We start from the raw sequence: 21683 nt of genomic DNA on the forward strand, positions 1-21683 counted from the left end.
CGGTATTATCATAGCATTAAGGCACTTTTTGTTAATTTGGAAAGTTATAGTTGTATGCAAATCATTTCTGAAAAAAGAGGAATTGATCAAAAGAATCATCATTTTTGTAATTTCAGTTAAGTTCCTATTGAAGACACCTACAATAAGAAGAAAGCCTCCTCTATTGTTGAGAGGAGAGAGAAATATCATGAAATGTTGCCTAAAGTCACAATTTTTTAAGTCATAGTCATTGATGTACAAAAATTTTAGCCAATAGTTTTTGGCAACTCTGCAAGGGATACAACATGCATTCGAAAGCCTTACGCTTTTGTTTGAAGCACACTCATGTCCTTTTTCATTGTAATTTTATTTATTTTGTACTTGTTTCAAGGTTTTACCAAGGATATGTAAGGAAATGCTTTTGGACCATTGTATCTATCTGTGCCTCTACATGCTCTTCCTGATGGCTCACGGAATAATTTTTTCATGTTCTTCGGCGACCAACAACAACATCCTGATAAACTTGTTGTGGCTTTCTACATTGCATGTGGTTTTCATAGTGTTGGATATGAGGACGTGTCTGTAAGGTTGTTCGTTGAAACTCTCCAAGAAGTAGCTGATGTAGTTTTACCATTTACTACCACATACTATCACAAGTTGGGCTTCTCTCATGGCCAAGTTTGAAGAAAGATTCAAAACTCCTAAAGATGCTCACGCACTGTTGGCTCAACTCAATCAGCTAAAGAAGGCATCTCACATGCTTATGTGTGTGTTTGTTGCTTATTTCAACAATTGACACAAAGTATTTGAGTTAGTGCTTAACCTACAGCTGCAAATTTGAAGTGTTTGCTCAAAATCCTGAAGTAAATTTTCTATTAGGAAGAGCAGCATCAGCCACTCTTGTAGCCACACAAACATTGGTAATTGAAATTGAAGATGATCTTATTCTTGTTGGTTTTGAAGCAAGTGATTTTGAGGAAAGCTATCTTCCTTACTAATTTATTTTCTTCCATCACAAGGACAGATCCCGTAGTGCAAAGATTAGCAAATGAGTTACTTGCCCTGAAAAAGAAAATAGCTAAAGGCATGTTCTTCAATCCTCACAAAGATGTACAAAGGAGGCCTTCTCGACCTATTGCTCATAGTTCTATTGTTGGGAATCAACAAAAGTTAGTTTCACCATTGAAGAAGTTTGCAATTGAGGCACCATCAGTAAAAGTAGCAACACAACATCTTGTATCTAAAGCTAGTGATCTTGCTATTCTCTTCCAATACAATGAAGAAAACATAGCTGACAACTCCCATATCTGGTTCACAGAGTCTCAGAAGGTTGGTGATGAAAAGTTGAGGAAGGAAAATTTTTATAATGTTCAAGATAATCATGTGATAAAAGGGGACATGCAAGCAAGTTTTTATCAAGCTGAAAATGATGTATTTGTGCCTCGAGGTCATGAACTTGGGTGCACTTTGCATGAATGTCCTACCCGACAACTTGAAAAAGAACTTCTCATAAATAATCAAGACTTTCCCAAGTCAGAACTTTGTGAGCAACATGCTGAAGTGTGCAGTGCGGTCATGTCATTACCGGAAACGTATGAGCAATGTTTTCTCAATCAGCCTGAGGTACAAGTGATTGATGAACCAGTCAAGCAAGTTATAGTTGGCAAGAAGAGTCTAGAATTTGTTCAATCAAGGGGATTTCCAATCCAACATCTAGCTTGATAGGAGGAAAACGAAAAGTTAAGACTTTCCACATGTACCTAAACATGAAGATACAATTGAAGAAGCCAAGAACCATGTTTGGTTCAACAATAGCTCTTTGAATTCATGGACCTATCATGGAGCAGCAATACATATGATTCATCTCAGAAAGGTGAATTTGTTCATCATCAAACATTGACATAATTGCTTCGGTTGTTCATGCTTCATCTATACGAAGTTGTAAAAACCCCTAGTCAGCTCCCAATTTAATAAATGAATGCACAAACTTTTATTTGCAATATTTAATTGTTTCCAATTTATATTGAATTTTATCCAATTGATAAGTGATAACAATTACAAGAAGTTTGAAATGATATAATGAATTCAAACTATAACTGGAAACAGATTTTTTTTGGCATTTAACATGAAGAACCACAAATCAGAAATATGTATATTTATTAATGGCACCTGAGTTGTAAGTAACTTGCCAAGCCGTACCATGAAGTATTCCCCCTATTGCTCATGTGTGCCACTTCACTAACCAAACTCAGCTACAAATTAAAACTATCCTCTAGCCGTTAATGTTTAATGTTGAATGTAGGTAACTTGCAAAGAGCTGGTACTGTCACGTGATCTCCAAACACCCCACATGGCTTGCTGAGATAAATCACATTCCCAACAATTTTTGACGTGGCTTTCCAAACAGCCGTCTTAGCTACAATGAAGGTTGGAATATGTTGAGTGCTTAGATATATTATCGTCCCCTCCTTTTATTGCAGTCAGATCCCTCTTCCAACCATGGTGGCTAGTATGCAAGTTATCCAACACTAAGTCGGCCACCAAAATAATGTGGACTTCTAGCCAAAAAAAATTAACCCCCACAACTCAAATGTGTTTACCGTATAGGTAAAGTAAATGAACGCATACAGAAAGTAACAGCAGAACAGTAGCATAATATTCGCAATAGTAAGTGAATGGTGGTTTACAATGATCCCGGACGGGATATAAATACTACTGCTGAACCTTCCCGAAGGAGTCCGTCGGCCACAATTATTTTATCCGTTACAGAAACACCGCCGGACCGTCGGCTACAGAAACACCGCCGGACCGTCGGCTACAGAACATCGCCGGAACCATCCAGTCGGCTAACACCATCCCCCCCAAAAAGAAAAGTCGTCTCCTGACGACTGACAAAATTAGGAGACAACTTACATACTACAGAAAGGACTAGAGAGAAGGGGGCGTCCCAGAAGTGGGTTGCTGGCGACGTAACTCATACACCTGCTCTGTCCTGATACGGAGATCTGTCTGGATCTGAGAGTTCACTTCGACGGCCTCCTTTAGAAGAAGTGCCGCGTCCATGGCCTGCGTCCTGGCTAACTGCATCTCATACTCAGCCGCATCCTTATCTCGAACCGCTGCCTCGATACTTTGCTTAGCCAAGTCCTTCTCCTGCACCGCGGCTGCCAGATCTGCTAGTAGTGATGTCCGCTCTGTGGCCCATGCTGCCTACTGGGCGGTCAAGTCGGTGGCTAGTTTCTGTCTAGCCTCAGTTTCAGCTGCCAAAGACTGCTCTGCTGCGACTCTGTTCGCCTCCGCATCCTGACGACCGTAGTAAACATCTTTGTACAGTCCCACAATCTCATGCGCTAGTTTCATCATAGGAGTGTCAATGGGTCCCAATTCCGGCTCCGTGGCCCAATCTGTCAGCATCTCCTCTGTCTCTGTTGCCGGCCAGCCCCTATCTATAAAGCAAGTCTCGAATCGCCGAGGACAAATCCCACGGATATATGCTCTGATCAAGTGCCATTCCCTCCGCCGAGTCAGGGCCTGAATTGCCACATCGTGGCCCTTCTTTAATGCAGACTTTATAGTCCTGAGGTAATCCCGACACCTGTCTTCATCTGACCCATAGTCCTCCTTGGCGAAAGCCTCTAATGACCATTCAGCATCACTGTGTCCCCCCTCGCCAGTGGGAGCCATGCCCACATCCGGTGCTGCCGTCTGTGTTGTTGGCGCAACCACGGCATGTGGCATTCCCTCCTCCGGAGGCTGAGGCTGGGGTTCCGCCGGCCACGTTGCGAAACGCCCAGGAGACTGAATGGAGGGACCCCGGTTCGCCGGAGTGAGTCGGAACTGCTGCCTCAAAAACTCACTAGCTCTATCCATCACCTCCGGTTGTTCGACCCGCGCAGGCTCCATATTCATCTTCTGTACTGGCTGGGCTGACTCGGCCTCTGCTAAAAAAGATGATGAAATGGTGACCACTGCGTCACAATCAATGACCTCCAACCGAACCTGCGGCTCAGACTGTGGTAGTGGTGGCTCTGCGACCGTGACATTCGTTGGTGCAGCTGAAACTACTTCTGCTACAGCCGTCGGCAGTGGCTCGGCAACTATCTGTGGGACGGTATCTGGTACTGCGTGCGGAACCACCTCAGCCACTGTCCGTGGGACATCTGCCTCCGCTGGAGGAGTCATAAGAACTGGGGCATGGCGCTGACCAAAGGCCGGAATGACCGTAGAAGAGGTAGTCAAGTGCGCTGAGGTTGACAGCTGAGGCGGGGTAAAGAATGTAGGCCCACCTCCTGCTGTCTCTCCGTCCACTTCAGCCGATGTGCTCTCCTCTTCTTCCCCAGATTCAGCCCCGTCACTTATTGAAGTGCCCTCCCTCCCGCTATCTGTTTCTCCGGAAAGGGCTAATTCGCGGAGTACTTTCCTGTGTCCAGCAGCTGACCCTCCTGTATCCAGGTGTCGCCAGTAGAATATGGGAGGCTCCTCGTCTGCCAGCTTGCCCCGTGGAGGAGCCTCAAAGCCATCCATAGGGATCTGATTAGCTGTTGCCTCTAAAAACAACCCGATGGCATGGTGCGGCATAAAAAATGTTCGGTGCTGAAGCGTCATGAATTCTTCCATTTTGTCGGCAAGCACTGAGGCCCAATCATAGACCACTCCCTGCATGATACCATTCATAAACACAATCTGTGGCAGTGCGATATCTGAAGCTCGAGTGGCACCGGTCAACCTGCTCTTGATGACGTCCATGATACAACGCCAATGGCCCTCTCGAATAAAGTCCCTGCGAAGCCCTCTGCACTTTGTCCCCTGAACTACTGCCTCCTTCTCCATAGGTGTAAGGTCCCTGCATACTAGGGCTATCCAATGCTCCTTCCGTTCCTGCGACAGTTTATGATTCTTTATTTCCACTTTCTTCCCGCCGGGGCCAGGAATGCCGAAGACCCTGGTGAAATCTCTTGGTTTAAAGGACACCGACATCCGCTGCCTTTGTACAAGAATGTACTTGTTCTGCTCTGGACACTGTATGTTTCTATCATGGTGTGCAATACTGATTCAAACATCCGAATGGAAAAGATGGGAAGCTGAATAGCCCAATGTACCTGTGCCCGCATCAAAATCTGTTTAATTTGGTCTGCCTCCGAGGTTTCCTGCCACCACTTCCGGCATTCGCTTCCGCTAAAACTCTCAAACTAGATGGTGAGATAAGTGAGTTCTTCCTTGGTCTTCTGTTTCTTGCTGCTGGAACCGGAGGGGCCTGCAACTCGAATTCCCGATGCCAAAACTCTTGAAGTCTTCTCCATATTGGCCAACTGACTCTTCCACGGCTTCCGCTTGCCCGCTGACTCCATGCCAAAAAAATGATTTATTCTTCCTATTGCCGGCTTCTTAAATTTCCCACGGAAATACTCTGTCTGACGGCGAAGGTGGAAGTTTTCTCCCGCGGCGATCTTCTTGTCTATCCGTGGCGTTGAAGTTTTTCCTACGGCTGAGGCCTCAATATCCGTCATAGAAATTTTTAAGTTATTACTTACTGGCAATGCTATAACTCCTGCAAACCATCACCGTCTTCCCGGATCTCCTATGCTAAGTTGTAAACCGCAACTCAATCTCATGGACTGACAAAATCAGATGTTATCCCAATTAATCTCGACCAAATTTCCCAACCACGGCCTGCATAGCAGTACACAAGCTGGAAACATATACACAAATAGAATCTGAATAAATCTATTATCGGCCTACCTTCACCAAATTCTTCAACATGCCCACCCAAAACTGTCTGAGAGAAGATAAATTGCGGCTGATGTTATCATAAACTGAATTAATCTCCACCGAATTTGTCAGGTGTAGCTGAACAAGCACCAAATCTGTGCGAAAACTGTTTTAACTTTATCTTGCTGCTGCCGTGGAAGTCTTCCGTCTGCGGACCCGCGGGGCTTTAAGTCCGTGGGGCCTTCCTTCCCGCGGGACTTCTATTCCGCGGGGCCCGCGGGGCTTCCTTCCCGCGGGACTTCTAGTCCGCGGGGTCTGCGGCGCTGTCAGGCCGCGGAAATTTTATTTTTTATTTTTTATTTTTTCCAAATTTTTTTTTTTTTTTTGAAATGGGATACATTAATCAACAACAGTACCTCTGAGTGATGTCATCGCCAGGGAATGCTGTACTGACGACACGGAAGGATTCACCGCCGGCGAGTACTTCCTTACACGATATGGTTTCAACTTAGATCCGTTAACTGGCTGAGTTATCTCTTGTCCGTCCAAGGTTGCTAATTTCATTGTCCCCGTGTCGCCAATTTCTCGGATTTGATATGGTCCAATCCATCGCACTTTGAATTTGCCCGGCTTGATTTCGTTACGGCCATCATACTTCAGTACTAATTGTCCTGTCTGGAATCTGTTATGTCTTAGATGCTTGTCATGCCAGAGTTTGCGTCTATTCTGTGCCACTTCTGTTGCCCACTGTGCCAACAACCGTTTCTCCTCCAGTTTATTCAAATTAGTCAATCGCTCTTGTAGACTTCCGTCATCATCTAGTTTGTTTTCCAACGCTATTCGAAGACTTGGAATCATGAATTCTGCGGGGACCACTGCTTCTTGTCCAAACATTAACTGGAATGGTGTGTACCCGGTCGTCACTTTGTATGTCGTGCGGTACGCCCAGAGAGCAGCAGGTAAGTTCTCTTCCCAATCCGCTCCTTCCACCGCGCAGGATTTGTAGATGATGGATACGAGAATTTTATTGGTGGCTTCTGTCTGCCCGTTTGCTCTTGGATAGTACGGACTTGACAGCGAATGATAAATCTTGAACTGAGTAGTGAGCAGTCGAATAACATGATTGACGAAATGACCTCCCCTATCACTTGTTAATTGTAATGGAATTCCATACCTTGTGATGATTTGTTCATAAATAAACTTCGCGGTACTGACGGTCGAGTTATCCGGTAACGCACGGGCCTCCACCCACTTGGTCAGGTACTCCGTTGCAACAATGATGTAGCGACACCGTCGAGTCGTGCTCACCCTCAATGGTCCAACGAAATCTAGTCCCCATCATTCAAAAAGTTCCTGCGCATGAGAAGGTTGAAGTGGCATGAAATCTTTCTTCAGCGGTTTCCCAGTCCGTTGGCAAGTGTCACATCCGACGACCCATTCCCGTACATCATTGTACACCATTGGCCACCAAAGTCCTGCAAGCAATATCTTTCGTGCAGTGGTGTCAGGCCCCATGTGGCCTCCTGCGGGGCCTTCATGGGCTTCTTTTAACACCTGCGGTATCTCTTCTTCCAGCACACATCGTCGAAGAATGTGATCCGGCCCCATTTTGTAGAGCAACCCATTGATTAATTGGAATGTACGACTCCTGATTATCAATTTGCATCTATCGTTTGGTGACATCCCCATGGGAAATTGTCCTGTTGATAGGTATTCACCAATACTCTTGTACCATTCCGGTAGTATCCCAATCTGAAACAGCTGTGCGTCAGGAAAGTCGTCATTCACACCATCCGCTAATTCCCCTGTTTTGATCCGTGACAGGTGGTCGGCACTGACGTGTTTCTTTCCTGGCCGGACACTGATTTTGAAAGTAAATTCTTGCAACAGTAGCAACCATCGGCTGATCCTCCCTTGGATGACGGGTTTGTTAATCAGGTACAACAGGGCCTGGTGATCAACATAAAACACAAACGGTGTAGCAAGCAAATAATGGCGGAATTTTTGTACGGCATAAACCATTCCCAAAGCTTCTCTTTCAATCGTGCTGTAGTTTTGCTCGGCCTTTGATAACAACCGGCTGGCAAAGTATATTGGATGATCCAATCCCTGATTACCAGTCTGTGCCAAGGTTGCGCCGATCGAATAATTAGAGGCATCCACATGAACATGAAATTCTTTATTCCAATCCGGATATGCCAGGATGGGTGCCGTAGCCAGTCATACCTTTAGCCCTTCAAATGCCTCATCCTGCTCTTTCTCCCATCTAAATGCTTCTTTCTTGCATGTGAGCTTATCTAACGGCTGGGATACCTTGGCAAAGTTTTTAATAAATCTTCGGTAATACCCAATGTGTCCGAGAAAAGATTTTACCTCCGTGACATTAGTGGATGGCTGCATTTCTAGAATGACTCACTTTGTCGGGATCTGTCTTTAATCCTTCCTTACAGACAATGTGTCTGAGCAGTCTGCCATGTGGAACCATGAATCGGCACTTCTTGGGGTTCAATGCTAGCCGGGCTTTGCGACATCTCTCCATACATTCACCAAGTGCTGCCAGGTGTCCGTCTTCTGCGCTGAATATTGACCAATCATCCAAGAAGGCCTTGAAATTTCCCACAGACATCTTGTCGAAGATATGCAACACAATCCGTTGGAATGTGGCCGGTGCATTACACAACCCAAAAGGCATCCGATTGTACGCATAGACGCCATCTTCAACAACAAACGTCGTCTTCAACTTATCTTCCTCCGCTATAGAAATCTGATTATATCCGAAAAACCCGTCCATGAACGAGTATATTTCATGTCCCGCGACCTCCTCCAGAATGCTATCTGTGAATGGAATTGGAAAAGGATCTTTGATTGTTACTACATTCAAGCATCTGAAATCAACGCATATCCGAATCTGAATAGTATCCTTTTTTAAGGAAATGACTATTGGTGACACCCATTCGCTGGTCTGTACTTTGAAGATAATGCCAGCGTCCAGCATCCGGTTGATTTCCTCCGTAACGCGTGCGGCATAGTTCTTATTCATCCTGTAGGGTCGCTTCCGTACAAGGACAGCTCCATCCATCAGCGGAATGCGGTGCACACATAATTCTGGCGGTACTCCTTTGAGGTCCTTGTATGTCCATGCAAACACATCCTTGTAGTCCAGAAATATCTTAAATGCCACGGCTTTGAGTACTGGATCCCAATTATCTCCCACTAGGATGTTCTTTGGTTCTGCCCCATCCCCTAGATTCATCGTTTGCAGTGTAGCTTCATTATACTTGATCGGCTCTCCTTCACCGAATGCATGAGCGGGGGTAATATGCAATGGTGATTCCCCCTCCTTAACTTCAGTAAACTCCTTCGGATATTCGTTCTCAATTGACAGAACATTACAACTCGGAAATAACTCATAGTCCTCCAGTTGCCAGTGGTATAAACCGTTGACGGAATCCAAGTCGTCATCCGTTATTCCCCCGTCCAATCGGAGAACGCCTTCTTGATCTGGTTCCATCCGTCGTCTCCCTCCATCCTCCTCACCCTCCGAATCAGATGACAAGGCCTCTTCCCCTACCATTTGGGTATGCAAGTCGATGACGAATCGACGGCCTTTACTTTCAAGGGATATAGTGTTCTTCTTCCAGTCGTGTCGGGCTCTTGCTTCTATAAGCCAACCACGGCCTAGGATGGCATCATAACCTTTCTTTTTCAATGGAATTACTACAAAATCCATTAGAAACGGCTGAGTGCCAATGGTTACCGGCTGTGCCATGAGAATACCCAGTGGTTTAATACCATGTTGATCAGCGGTTAGGAGCTGAAAACTTGGAGGCCATAATGTTGGCTGTCCAAGTTTCCTCTGGCAATACATTCACGCCGGACCCTCCGTCCACTATGGTGTCCGTGAGAACATGTCCAAGTATCCCCATTTCGACAACTACAGGGTGTCGTCCTGATGTCAGTGCCAACAACATCTGGTCTTCTCCTCCCGTAACAAGTTCCTTTTCTTTCCGTCGACTTGGTTCCCCTGGTGGCTTCTCCTTCTCAAGGCTTGCTTCCCCTGTCATATTTGAAAAAGCAGATCGAAGTTGGGGCATGGTAAGAAGCAAATCACTTACCTTTACTTGCACCTCTGTTTGCAAAATTTGGCGTATTATGTTTTGTTCAGCGGAATTCCTTGCTGAGGTGGCGGCAGTGGTCGGAGGTGTTACTGCTTGAGATACTTTACCAACCTCTGCCCGTGCTGCCGCAAACTTCTTTTTTTCTTCGGTGGGGTCCGGATATCCTTTTGTTTGTTGCCGCGTAATGGCCAGAACTTCTTCTTCATTGGTTCCAACCGTGATTAAGTTCACTCCGGCTTTTGGGCATTTTGAGTCATCGTGGTCGCCGGGTCCGCACCATCGGCACAATAGGTGAGGTGTATTTGCTATTGGACATTCTCGCGCAAAATGCCCCCATAAGTTGCATGCTCGGCACTGAATAATTGGTCGTCCGTTTGCATCATACTGAATTCGACTTCTGCTCGTATTGGTGTTGTTATTGTTGTTGTTATTCTGTCCACGGCGATTATTTCTATATCCTCCAGATGTAGCGCCTGTGTTGGTGTTTCCGTTACCTCCTGACGGGGAAGCCTCCTGTGTGAGAAGCACCTGTGAAGATCCTCTTGTTTTAATGTTAAAGGGACAGTCCTTTGTCGAATGGCCCATGATCTGACAGATGTCACAGAATTGGTTCGTCGGACATGATCCCTTAGTATGACCGTCGGTCTTACATTCCGTGCACCACAGTTCACTACTTTTTGGCTCCTTTTGCATATTTTTAAACTCCTTCATCATTCGAACCATATCCTTCTGTAAGGCACAAACCTTTTTGTTACTACCTTCGTCATCGCTGCTATCATCCTGAGCGGATTCATCATCATCAGAGTCAGAGGAGCTGGTTTTCTTCTTCTTTGTCTTCTATGCACTCTCAAGGTCGAGGGCTCTGTTGTAAGCATCGGCATATGATGACGGTGGCACAATTTTCATTTTCCTCCGTAGTTTCGAGCGTAGGCCGTCCACAAACCACCTTTTCTGCAATCCGTCCGCTGGCTTGCTTTCCATTTTGTTTACTAAGTCTTTTAATCTCCTGGCATAGACGCAGACCGTTTCGTGCTTCCCTTGCTTGGTATTGAAAATTTCTGCTACGATTTCATTATCATCCCGCAAGAGTTTAAATTCCGCCAAAAACTCCTTTTTAATGTTATCCCATGTATCCAGCTTCTGCGGATCCATATCCGAAAACCAATCAATCGCAACACCCCGTAGGGTTGCTGGAAATTGCCTGGCCCATTCGTCGGCATCTGTGATTCCATTTGCCCGCCAGATCGTCTCACATGTCTTACAATGTCGGAGGGGGTCGGCTGTACCATCGCCTTCAAATTTTGGTAATTTTTCTTTGGGTCCCGCCATAACTCTGGAGGTCTGCACTCCTACAGTGGTCGGCACTCCCACACCGGCAGTCTGTACTCCCACACCGGCAGTCTGCACTCCCACACCGGAGGTGTCGACAGCTGCAACCCTTGGTGAAGACGGAGGATCCTCCGAAATTGTTTCCCGCGGAAGTCTATCCTGGACGAAGAGGTCACTCCACGCTCGTGCTCCGTCGGCACCGCGAGCCGTGCGAGTTGATGCTCTCCCGTCTGAATTTTCTTCCCTCGGTGAACACAATTTCAAGAACTCCTCCCGTGCTTCTTCCACCAATTCCACCCGCTGCCGAGTCTCCTCCAACAATTCCTCCGCACTTCGATTTTCGTCGACAATCCTCTGAAATCTTCGTCGGCGTTCGGCTTGCTGTGCTAGAATTAAATTCTCTTGCGCAATACGGATTCCATCTTTTCCCTTCGCCTTATTTCGATCCTTGTTAAGCTGATTTGGCATTAATCTTCATTCCTCCCACCTTCCAGATTCATAAGGCAACGGCGCCAAATGTTTACCGTATAGGTAAAGTAAATGAACGCATACAGAAAGTAACAGCAGAACAGTAGCATAATATTCGCAATAGTAAGTGAATGGTGGTTTACAATGATCCCGGACGGGATATAAATACTACTGCCGAACCTTCCCGAAGGAGTCCGTCGGCCACAATTATTTTATCCGTTACAGAAACACCGCCGGACCGTCGGCTACAGAAACACCGCCGGACCGTCGGCTACAGAACATCGCCGGAACCATCCAGTCGGCTAACAAAATGCAATTGCAAATCTTCAAGACATTTCTCAACCAACAAAATGCTTCCAATCGATCAATCAACCACTGTAAACAAACCCCTCCGTAGACATGGTGAATACAGTAGGAGAATCCAGCAAATATGAATCCACTATACTTCAGCAGTGGAATGAAAACATTTCTCAGGTACAGTGATGAACAATAGAGAAGTAAGGAAAATTTAGCTATACCTCAGTAGCTAAATTGCAAAAGAACTTCCAAACCCTTAAACATCAACAAGGGCATACAATTAAGAACCCAAGAAAAAGCCACAAAGGCAAAAAATCAAATCTATAATCAAGCGTGCTTAACTCATCAAATGGGCACATATTTATAATCTCCAAATGGCACAAAGTTTGCCAAATGAACTTCACTTAAGAAGCCTCCCACACACAACATTAAAACATAATAAAGTACCATCATAAACTAATTTATTAATTGCTTTTGGCTCCAAAAATGACCTTTTTTCCACTGTAACTTCATAATCTGACAAGTAAGGCCACTATTTCTTGTTCCCAAGATTTAAAACTTTTCGTTCCAGTTCCAACGAGCTATGATACTGAGGTGACCAACCAACAACACCAACAAAAATAGCAACCTCAACATATTTAGATGAATAATAACAATAATTCACCCATCTTGCAAAAACAATTGAAGAACCAGAATCGAAATCTAACAACACCAAAGTGATCTTGATGATGAAAGACAATGAATGAACCTGACAGGGTGACTTACTATAAATAGACACTCCCTCCAAGATTCTTGGAGCCCAAACCAGAAGCTCGAAATAAAAACTGAGAGCATCTTCCAACTCCTCTAACTCCACTGAGCTCATCAGAACCAACAAATTGACTTACTATAAATAGTAAGTCCCCCAAACAAAGCCAGAACACACCATTGGCTGCTGGAAAGCCCATAACTGCACAACTGAGACACTCAAATCCTACTGTCATCTCACAAGGGTCGCGATGGTGAGCTGACCTAGCCAACTGCAAGAACCTGCTAAAAGCACGAACATTACAGAAATTGTTTATGAACAAGTAAGGTGCTACAAGCTGCTGAAAAATCTATATTGTTGAGCCAGTAAATGGTTTCATTTAAACAGTTGCATTCTCGGCTAGTTTTAATTAGGTAGGTTTTTCTTTGTTTTTAATAAGTGTGCTTGCACAAGTTTGTTGTGTTTTAACTAGGTTCACTTTGTGTTAGTCATATCATCCTTTTTTAGTCTTCTTGTTTTGAGTCGCTTGACTCTAGCCCAATGGAGTAGATTAAGGCACTCAGAGGTCTAGATTCTACATCCCTCGTTATTTCTAAGAACAAACAAGGTATGTTCCCAAATTAGAGTCAGTTGTTGTCCTCAATTTTGGCTTAACAAAATTGGAGCACCCCTACGGAATTTTCTTACGGATTCATAAGTGCATCTTCTTTGTTTTAATGTGTCGATAAGGTGTCATGGAACAATTCGTTATCCCTAAATTATACTCTATGTGATCCTATCTTTGCATTCTTTTTTAAGGTTTTTGCCGAGTTGAATCTCAAATGTTTGCTAGTAAGAGTTTTTCTTCTCTAACTACAAATGCTCGATTGTTGTCGAACTTTTGCATCTTTTCTTTGTTTTTCTGTGTTGTAAATAGTTTTTACTCTTGGTTTTGCTTAGGTGAATAGAACTTGGGATTTTGCACATTTCTTTCGAGCTAACTTAGGTCAAAATCAAAGTTGTCTATCTCAAGTTATAAAGGAAAAATTGGGGTTTTTTAGGACAACTGCATGTCTCAATTTAAAAACCTCATAAAAGTGGGGTTTTTATTGGTAAAAGCATAATATAAAATTTTGTTTAATATTTTAAGTGGAATTTGCGATCCAATTTCAAATTTCAACTCTATCTGTGTTGATTTGACCATAGTTTTTAATGTTTTATGAAATTAGCCTATTTCAAGCCTATTTTTCATGTTACTTTATTGAAAACTATAGCTAAATATTAAATTTAATTACATAAGACATATTAAATGCATTTAAGTGGGGTTTTTATTATTCATTGCATATGTCAACAAGCAAATCACTACATGAAAACCCATTTCCAATAAATTATAACTCCCGGCATCGTTAAAGTGCACTTTTTAAACGCAATAACACATTTTAATGTATATAATGGGTTTTTAATATGCTTTTGCATATTTACAACTTATTAAATCAATAGAAGTGGACATTTTGAATCCATTTACACATGTTGTTGCACATATAAGTTCATTTTAATGTTTTAGTGCATTAAGTGGAGTTTTTCAAACCTATTACATATGCATTTTAAAATTGCCACTTAAGTGGACTTTTGAGATTACTTTACATGCTATTATAACATGTAAATACATGTTCTAAGTGAGTTTTCACTTAAGTAAACCAAAAATGGTGTTTTTTGACCCTATTGCATATGTTTTCGGTAAAAGAAAACCCATTTCTATAAGCCAAAACTAGAAGTGGCAAATTTTGACCCCATTATATTTGTTTTAAATGCTAAAAGAACATGTATATGCATTGAAAAATCTCGTTTTTTACTTAAAGGTCATAAGTGGTGATTTTTCATGCAACAACATATAGTTTTAAACATGTTTATCACTTTTTAAAATGTGTTCAGGTAAGAGTGGCGATTTTAGAGCCATCTGCGTATCATTTAAACATGCAAATGGCTTCTAAAAGCTCGTCTTTATGGCTTGTAGTGCATTAAAATTAAAAGTGTCGATTTTTCCAACCATTGCATATGTTATGAACATACAAATGCAACAAAAAAGTGTGTTTTACTTCACAATGAGGTTTTTTTATCAGACACCTCAACATGGTGATTTTTAGCCCAAAAACACATGTTTTTTACTCAAAACCTCATTTTTATGGACGTTTTTCCCCAAAAACAGGTTTTTCAGCCTTCAAATGCTCATATCTTGAGCTATGAGTATTTTTTGGTCATTTTTAATGATCTATAGGTCTTTTTTGCCTAAAATAATCCAAGGAACACATTGTGCTACTCTAAAAGGGGGTTTGTTCAGTGTTTTCTTCATTTCTCAACCGATCTTGGGCATGTTTTTGCTCAAAAACACCCTAGTTTGGAGCAATTTGCACAATTAAAACAGCAATTGTTTGGATCAAGGAAAGTCTGAAAACATTTCCTATCCTTCTTAGCTTGCATTCAAGTCTTTTAAATCACTTGATATGCTTTAGATGACATTTTCCAAATTATTTACATGTTGCACATTGCTTGGTCAAACAGTTGCTAAAATGATCCAATTTTTTGCTCTAACTTCCTACACTTGGCAAGCTACCAATTTTGACTCATCTCTTGCAAGGATCGAGTCAAGATTTGAAGTCTATTTAACACTCCATCTAGCAATCTTTCTAAATCCAATAAATCTCTTTGATTGCGTTTTCAAATTTTTCACAATTGTTTGAAACGACTTCTTCTCTTGCCTCTTAATAAAATGGTATGATTTCTTGTTATTTTTCATAAGATTTTTGTTGTGTATATTTGTTATGTTGTGTATGTAAGTATCATCATTTCCATTTTCAGATTTGCATTTGTTTTGTATATGTTGAGTTGCTTCTTCTATTCTTTTGTCTACTTCTCTAAGTTGCATATGCAAAGTCTCACTTACTTGCATAAGCAGTCGGGGATAAAATCCTGTTCTAATATGGAAGTAAATCCCTCTTTTCCCCTCATGAGAATGCAAGTGCAAGTCCCACCAATATGCAGTCCATGAACCTCCATATGGCTGCCCTTTGGTTCAAAAAGAATTCCCCACATGCTTGTCGGATACAAAGCATGATTTGTGTCAATTAAAGCATGTTGTGTTTCCATATCATTATGCTTCACTCCTCATTTGCACATTTTAGAGCTCGCTGTCCGGATATGCAATCCACACCCAAAAACTTGTTTTTGGCTACTGTAGTCATTTTTTAGTCATTCTAAGCTTGAGCTATTTGCTCCTTCACTCTCTGCAATCGTCTCATACACTATCCCTTTCCATACTTTGCCCAAATCTGTGTCTTTACACAACAAAAGCTTGCATGGACTCCTCATATGATGATGTTCTTACACTATGGAACTTTTATATAACAATTGCAAACGTACATCACTCTACAATGTCAAAAGAGCTTGCATCAGCAAAAGGCAAAGATAAGAAAAAGATGAAGTGCCAGTATAACCTCTACTACAACTCCATCCCACCATCACAAGTAACTTCCTACGGTGATGAGGTTCGACATACAAATGTAGTGCACATGAATATGGAAGATTTTCTCATAATGTCAATGTTAAAGCCACTGAGAATATGACTTGGATCAAACAAAGTCATATTCATTTGCTACCTACCTTTTCTTGTGGTGGCTCATGAACCTGAGATCATCCTTGCATGCACTAGACATTTCGATGCAACCTCTAGAACTATCAAGGACTAAGACAAGAATACCACCATTAATCTTGATCCAAAGACTATTGATCGGATTTTTCATGTTCCTCACACTCCATTTGTCACAAGCATCACTAGACAGAAAGCCTTGGAGCGGTGGAGCAAAGAGAGTTCTTACTACATCAAATTCATTAATGACAACTAGCTGATTCAAAGGAGGCCCAATGTTTCCCTAAAAGGATGAGAAGGTCAGAGTTCAAGGAGGAGATCAATGATCTTATCACATTGCTTAGCCGCCTAGCTAGGCTTATGGATTCAAATTTTTCATATGCTTTAAGTAAATAGCAGTAGGAAGATTAGATGTAAAGAGCAATTATATTGTAAGTACAGGATAACATGTTCCCGTACAATCAACTCATGTGGTCAAATAGCAACTGCATTAGGCATGCAACTTTAAATATGTCAAATTAGTTAGTTAGAAGTTTGTTAGACAATAAGTCAAGGTGGTTGAGGACTTCCCTTTTCCCTCCACCTATCTCTCTCCTATTTTCTTGTATAAAGAAGAGAGCTAATTGCAAATAATCATCTTTTGGTAGGGCAAGAAAATTTTGCCAGTTTATATATGCACTCTAAGATTTTGTGTCTGGATGTAAATCTAAATTGCTATCAATTAAAGAGGCAACTTGCTTTCAAAATTTGTGTTGATTCAAGGTGTTATGTGACGACATTTTCTGAATATTGATTGTGAGCTTTGGAGCATTGATCAAGAGGTATTTGAAGTTAATAGTGCAGACTTTGAACTCTCTATTGCATTCAGAACCAATTTCAACTTTTGAAGACTTTGTGTTGCGAGAGGTTAAATTGTGATAGATAGTAGTGGCTGTAATCTCTTAGATTTTAAGACTTTGGGCTTCAATTGCAAGTGTTTTTATTGAATTTGAGAGTATCTAGTAAGAGCCTCTGTCTTATTGGTTATTTTCATTGAGTCTTTATTCGAGACAAATGCTAGAGACTTTGGGTTCCTTTTTTGTTTCACAAAATATAAAAAGTAAATTGCTGCCTCTAGTGTTGTTCTTACATCAATTCCAGGGTTACCAGTATTATCGTAGCAATAAGGCACTTTTCGTTAAGTTGGAAAGTTATAGTTGTTTGCAAATCATTCCTAAAAAAAGAGGAATTGATCGAAAGAAAAATCTTTTTTGTAATTTCAGTCAAGTTCCTATTGAAGCCACCTACGGTAAGAAAGGAGCCTCCCCTATTGTAGAGAGGAGAGACAAATCTCATGAAATGTTGCCTAAAGTCACAATTTTGTAAGTTGTGGTCAGTGATGTACAAAAAATTTAGCCAACACAAACGCGTTGTTACTATGACTTATGTTCATTAGGAATTTTATTTTCAACAAATTGCTTTAATTTATTGGTAACCCTATCTCAATAATTTGCTTTTGAACACGTGGTTAGAATCGGAATTCATATAGAATTGTTAGAATTTGCATTCATCATAAATTCAGAAAATATAAAAAATATATTGGTTTGTGGACATGGTTTTTCAAGTTTTGAAGGATTTACAAATACCAGCAAAGGCCTCCTTGTTAACATGCACATTTATCTATAATTGAGCTACCCGTAGGTTGAAAAACAGTCATCCGGAACCTTGGAGTTGGTTAACTTGATCAACTTTTCAAGAGAGAAATTCGTAACGATTTTTGCCATTGTTATCGTAAAAAACAATAGCTCAACAAACACCAATTGTAGGATATAAGATTACAGTACCTTAAAATTATAATAGTTGATAAGTTGAAAAGTTAAAAGCGAGGTAGAGTATCAAGACATTGAAGCACTTAATCAGAATCACTTAAAATTGAAGTATTATTGAATAACTCTACAACCTCAAGAGTTTACGAAAGGGGACATCACATCGAGTAACTATCTTTAACGGCCATACGAGGAGAATGAGGAAGAATAAAACATCAGTAAGCCAACAACAAGATGACAAGACAAGAAAATCAAACTTTGGCCAAAAACAATCATCTGCCAATGCATTGGTAAGCTCTAGCAAAGAAGTTTGTTCTTGGAGACAACATAAGATGGATTTGATGAAGAAGAGTCTAGGCAGAAAGGCCGTCAAAAGAGAAGGGAAAAAATTAACAAACTTCAATACAGTTGAGAATAAAATCATTTGATGTGTAAGTAAATGTTAAGTTATCAGATCCACGGATGAAACAAACAGAGGTTTCTTTTAATGTACATAATGGAAATTAGGCATAAAAAGAGAAATTGCATGTCTCAAGATGTTCCATAATGCACTTGAACGGTGGAGAAGTTTCTTAGATACTTTACTAAGAGAGGGGGGAAAATTGTGGTGTCTAATTGGGAAGAGTTAAGGGATTTAGAATTCAGATTTTGTTATCTAATTGTGCTTAAGACTAATCAGAAAATTAAGTGATTCTATCACAAACAAGGCAGTGGGAAAAGTGTTTATGATTACATAGTATGGGATTCAATCCATATCCATATTCGAACAAGGGTGATAATAACAGGAAGAAGTTGTTGTATTGAAGCCTATTACTGATTATAGTTTTATTTGAACGTGAAATTTCCCGTTTAATTAAATTGAAAATAGGTATCATAGTTTTTTTAGAAAAAAATTATATTTATGTAAAAACATGATATGGCTTGAGCTGCATGGTGAGATGACCGTTCACAACACACAACTGTTCAAGGCTAGTAAGCTAAATGAAAGTATGGTACAACTCACAGTTTTGCATTTTCTATCATATATGCCTCAAGAGCCCAACGTGAATAGTTTACTTTCATGAGATGCTTCATAATTCCAACTGGCTCTTTCTGAGTTGCTAGAAGAACAGAAATAACAGGAAAAAGCACAGAACACTGCCAAAAACAGAAAACACCTGTTAGATCTATGAAAAGAAACTATGTATCAATGCATGATTATATTTAAAGAAACTAACAGGTTATATGTTATCTCACCAGCTGAGCTGATCCTGGATTAAGAGTTACGGCAAATATGTAAGCAATTCCTTCCACACAATAAACCATTACAAGAGTCACAATATAATTTGCTGCAAATGTTGATCGTGGGTTGTTAAAAAAGTAGAACATGGAGAGATAAACAATTGGCTTAATCACTGTATTGAAATGATCAATACTATCTTTGGCAGCAAAATATGCTACTCTATTCATTCCAGCAGCACTCTCTCTCCAGTAATGCATTTTATCCTGAGAAAATGTTCTCAATGCTGCTATCATGCACAGAAGAGCTGAATATCAACAACAAAGAAAAAAATAAGTCAAAATATTATATGCTAGATGGTTGAATTGAGAGCCTATGATACTTTATTGAACATATTCAAAGTGAAATATTCTGAATAGCATTATCAGATAACACTAGCACTGAAAAGTGCTGAAACAAAAACAATAATTTCACGCTCCATGTCATGAAGGAAAAAGAAACTGCATCTAAAGCACATTAAACAAAATGAAGAGAGCTTTTGTCCTCAGGGCTAAGCTTCTAAGTATGGTCTGGCATTTACACATTGAAATTATTGTATATGTGTACCCAGCAAATCCAAAGTCCTCATCCTTTACTTTAGCTAGAATTCCCATAAAAATTCCACAAAGCAGTAAAATAAGGTAGTCTTGTGCTTGTATTCTGGCATCCCGGAAACGCTGTTTGGCAACTCTGGTGACATTAGACAAGCACTTGTGAATTGGCAATCAGGAATTTCACCAAAATGTCATTGAATAAAATTATAAAAGAATGGTCATAAAATTTATTCAATGTTCCTTTAAGCAAATGCATTACCTCCGTAAAAAGAGTATAAATTGTTTGAAGAAACTTGGAGTCTGGCGATTAGAAAGATCTTTTACCCTTAAGAAACTATGCCTAATGGTATCCCACTTCAACTCAATGTTACACCACACCTCTTCCCATAAATCCTGTCGAAAAGTTTTTATGTTTCCACTGTCAGAACTAGAAGGATTGTTATTTGTGTTTCTGCTTCTTGCAGAAGCTTGTTGTAAGTCTGCAGGAATCTCATAACCGTTACTGTACATCCATTTGATAGGAAGATCATTGCACTCAAAATTTGGATTTCCGTCAGGCTTTGTGATCCCCTCTAAGATATCCATGAAGTGGTCAGGTGGATTGATACGATCAGGGACATTAATACCAAGGTTTGAAAAGTATTTTTCAATTTCATCTGCCGGTCCAAGATACACCGTGCATCCACCTTTAGCCAGCAGCATTATATCATCAAACATCTTGAACAATCCATAGCTGAGAAAATAAACATTATGTTGTTAAATAACTTGTAATTAAACAGAAAATCAAATTTAGAAAACTGGCATTCAGTCACTTGGCAAAATATTCAGGGAAAGAACAAGAAGACAAGGTCTTGTATAAGTAAAACCACAAATGGTAAAAGGAATTTGTGAAAAGTTTCTCTATATGATTCCACAACTAGGCAACATTCATAGAGTTTCACTTCACTGATTGTTTGAACTCCCTCCTCTCACCAAGGCAGTTCAATAAAATGTATATCCCAGATGAAATCTTTCTGAAATTACCTTGGTTGATGAAGTACCATAGATATGTTTACACCAGCTAAAGCTTCACGCCGAAGAGCTCTTAGTAACAACTGTGAAGAAGTACTGTCTAAACCAGATGTTGGTTCATCTAAGATCAAGAGAGAAGGTTCCATCACCATCTCAAGTCCAACATTTACTCGTTTTCTCTGCCCTCCAGAGATTCCTCGCTTTTCCACTGTACCAACTAGTGAGTCTCGCACAGATTGCAACCCCAAAGCTTCAATGACACGTTCAACAATGAAAACTTTTTCTTCCATTGGCATGCTAACAGGAAGCCTTCAAACATTATGTATATTATCATGTGAGTCATTAAGAATTCAAACTAAACAAACATCAAAAATCACTTCTTGGAAAACAAAGACTATCTTATTAAACAGAAAGATTTGGCAACTCTGCAAATTTCTCTATTCAACATTCAAAAACAATCTATTAAATAATCACTGAAAGCATAGTTAATAACACATCCTCATTCCATATGATTTCAATTTCAAAAAAAATGAAAAAGGTTTAAAATAAGTTCGAGACTCATATCAACTACTTAGTTTATCAACATTACTAATCAATGACAGTACTAATCTCAAACAGCATCAGCAATATATCTATAATGTGACACAAACAAAAAATTTCAGGATAAAGTGTTTGTCATGCAAATAACAAGAAATTGAAACAATGGATAGAAAGGAAGAAACGGACTTGAAAGTCAGCAGCACCAAAAAAAAGTCTTCAAAACCAAGCTAGTGCATAGCGTTGCA

General features: G+C 40.8%; 1 protein-coding gene across 2 annotated transcripts in view; it reads right to left on the minus strand.

Moving 5' to 3' along the window:
- LOC149576078 (ABC transporter G family member 28-like) overlaps positions 1 to 21683 on the minus strand; it is a 168746-nt gene that overhangs the window by 45729 nt on the left and 101334 nt on the right. For both annotated transcript variants that reach the window (XR_016361373.1, XM_089816266.1), the window contains exons 9-13: positions 20911 to 21207; positions 20147 to 20620; positions 19875 to 20023; positions 19312 to 19601; positions 19079 to 19212 (exon numbers count right to left, since the gene is read on the minus strand). Coding sequence is in view for 1 of the 2 variants with exons in the window: in XM_089816266.1 (XP_089672392.1) it covers positions 19079 to 19212; positions 19312 to 19601; positions 19875 to 20023; positions 20147 to 20620; positions 20911 to 21207 (1344 nt within the window). In the remaining variant the exon portion in view is untranslated. The remainder of the gene's footprint in view (positions 1 to 19078; positions 19213 to 19311; positions 19602 to 19874; positions 20024 to 20146; positions 20621 to 20910; positions 21208 to 21683) is intronic.

Source organism: Cupressus sempervirens, chromosome 1 (assembly GCF_028749045.1).
Source record: "Cupressus sempervirens isolate cs-2001-9-10 chromosome 1, ASM2874904v1, whole genome shotgun sequence".
Taxonomy (NCBI): domain Eukaryota; kingdom Viridiplantae; phylum Streptophyta; class Pinopsida; order Cupressales; family Cupressaceae; genus Cupressus; species Cupressus sempervirens.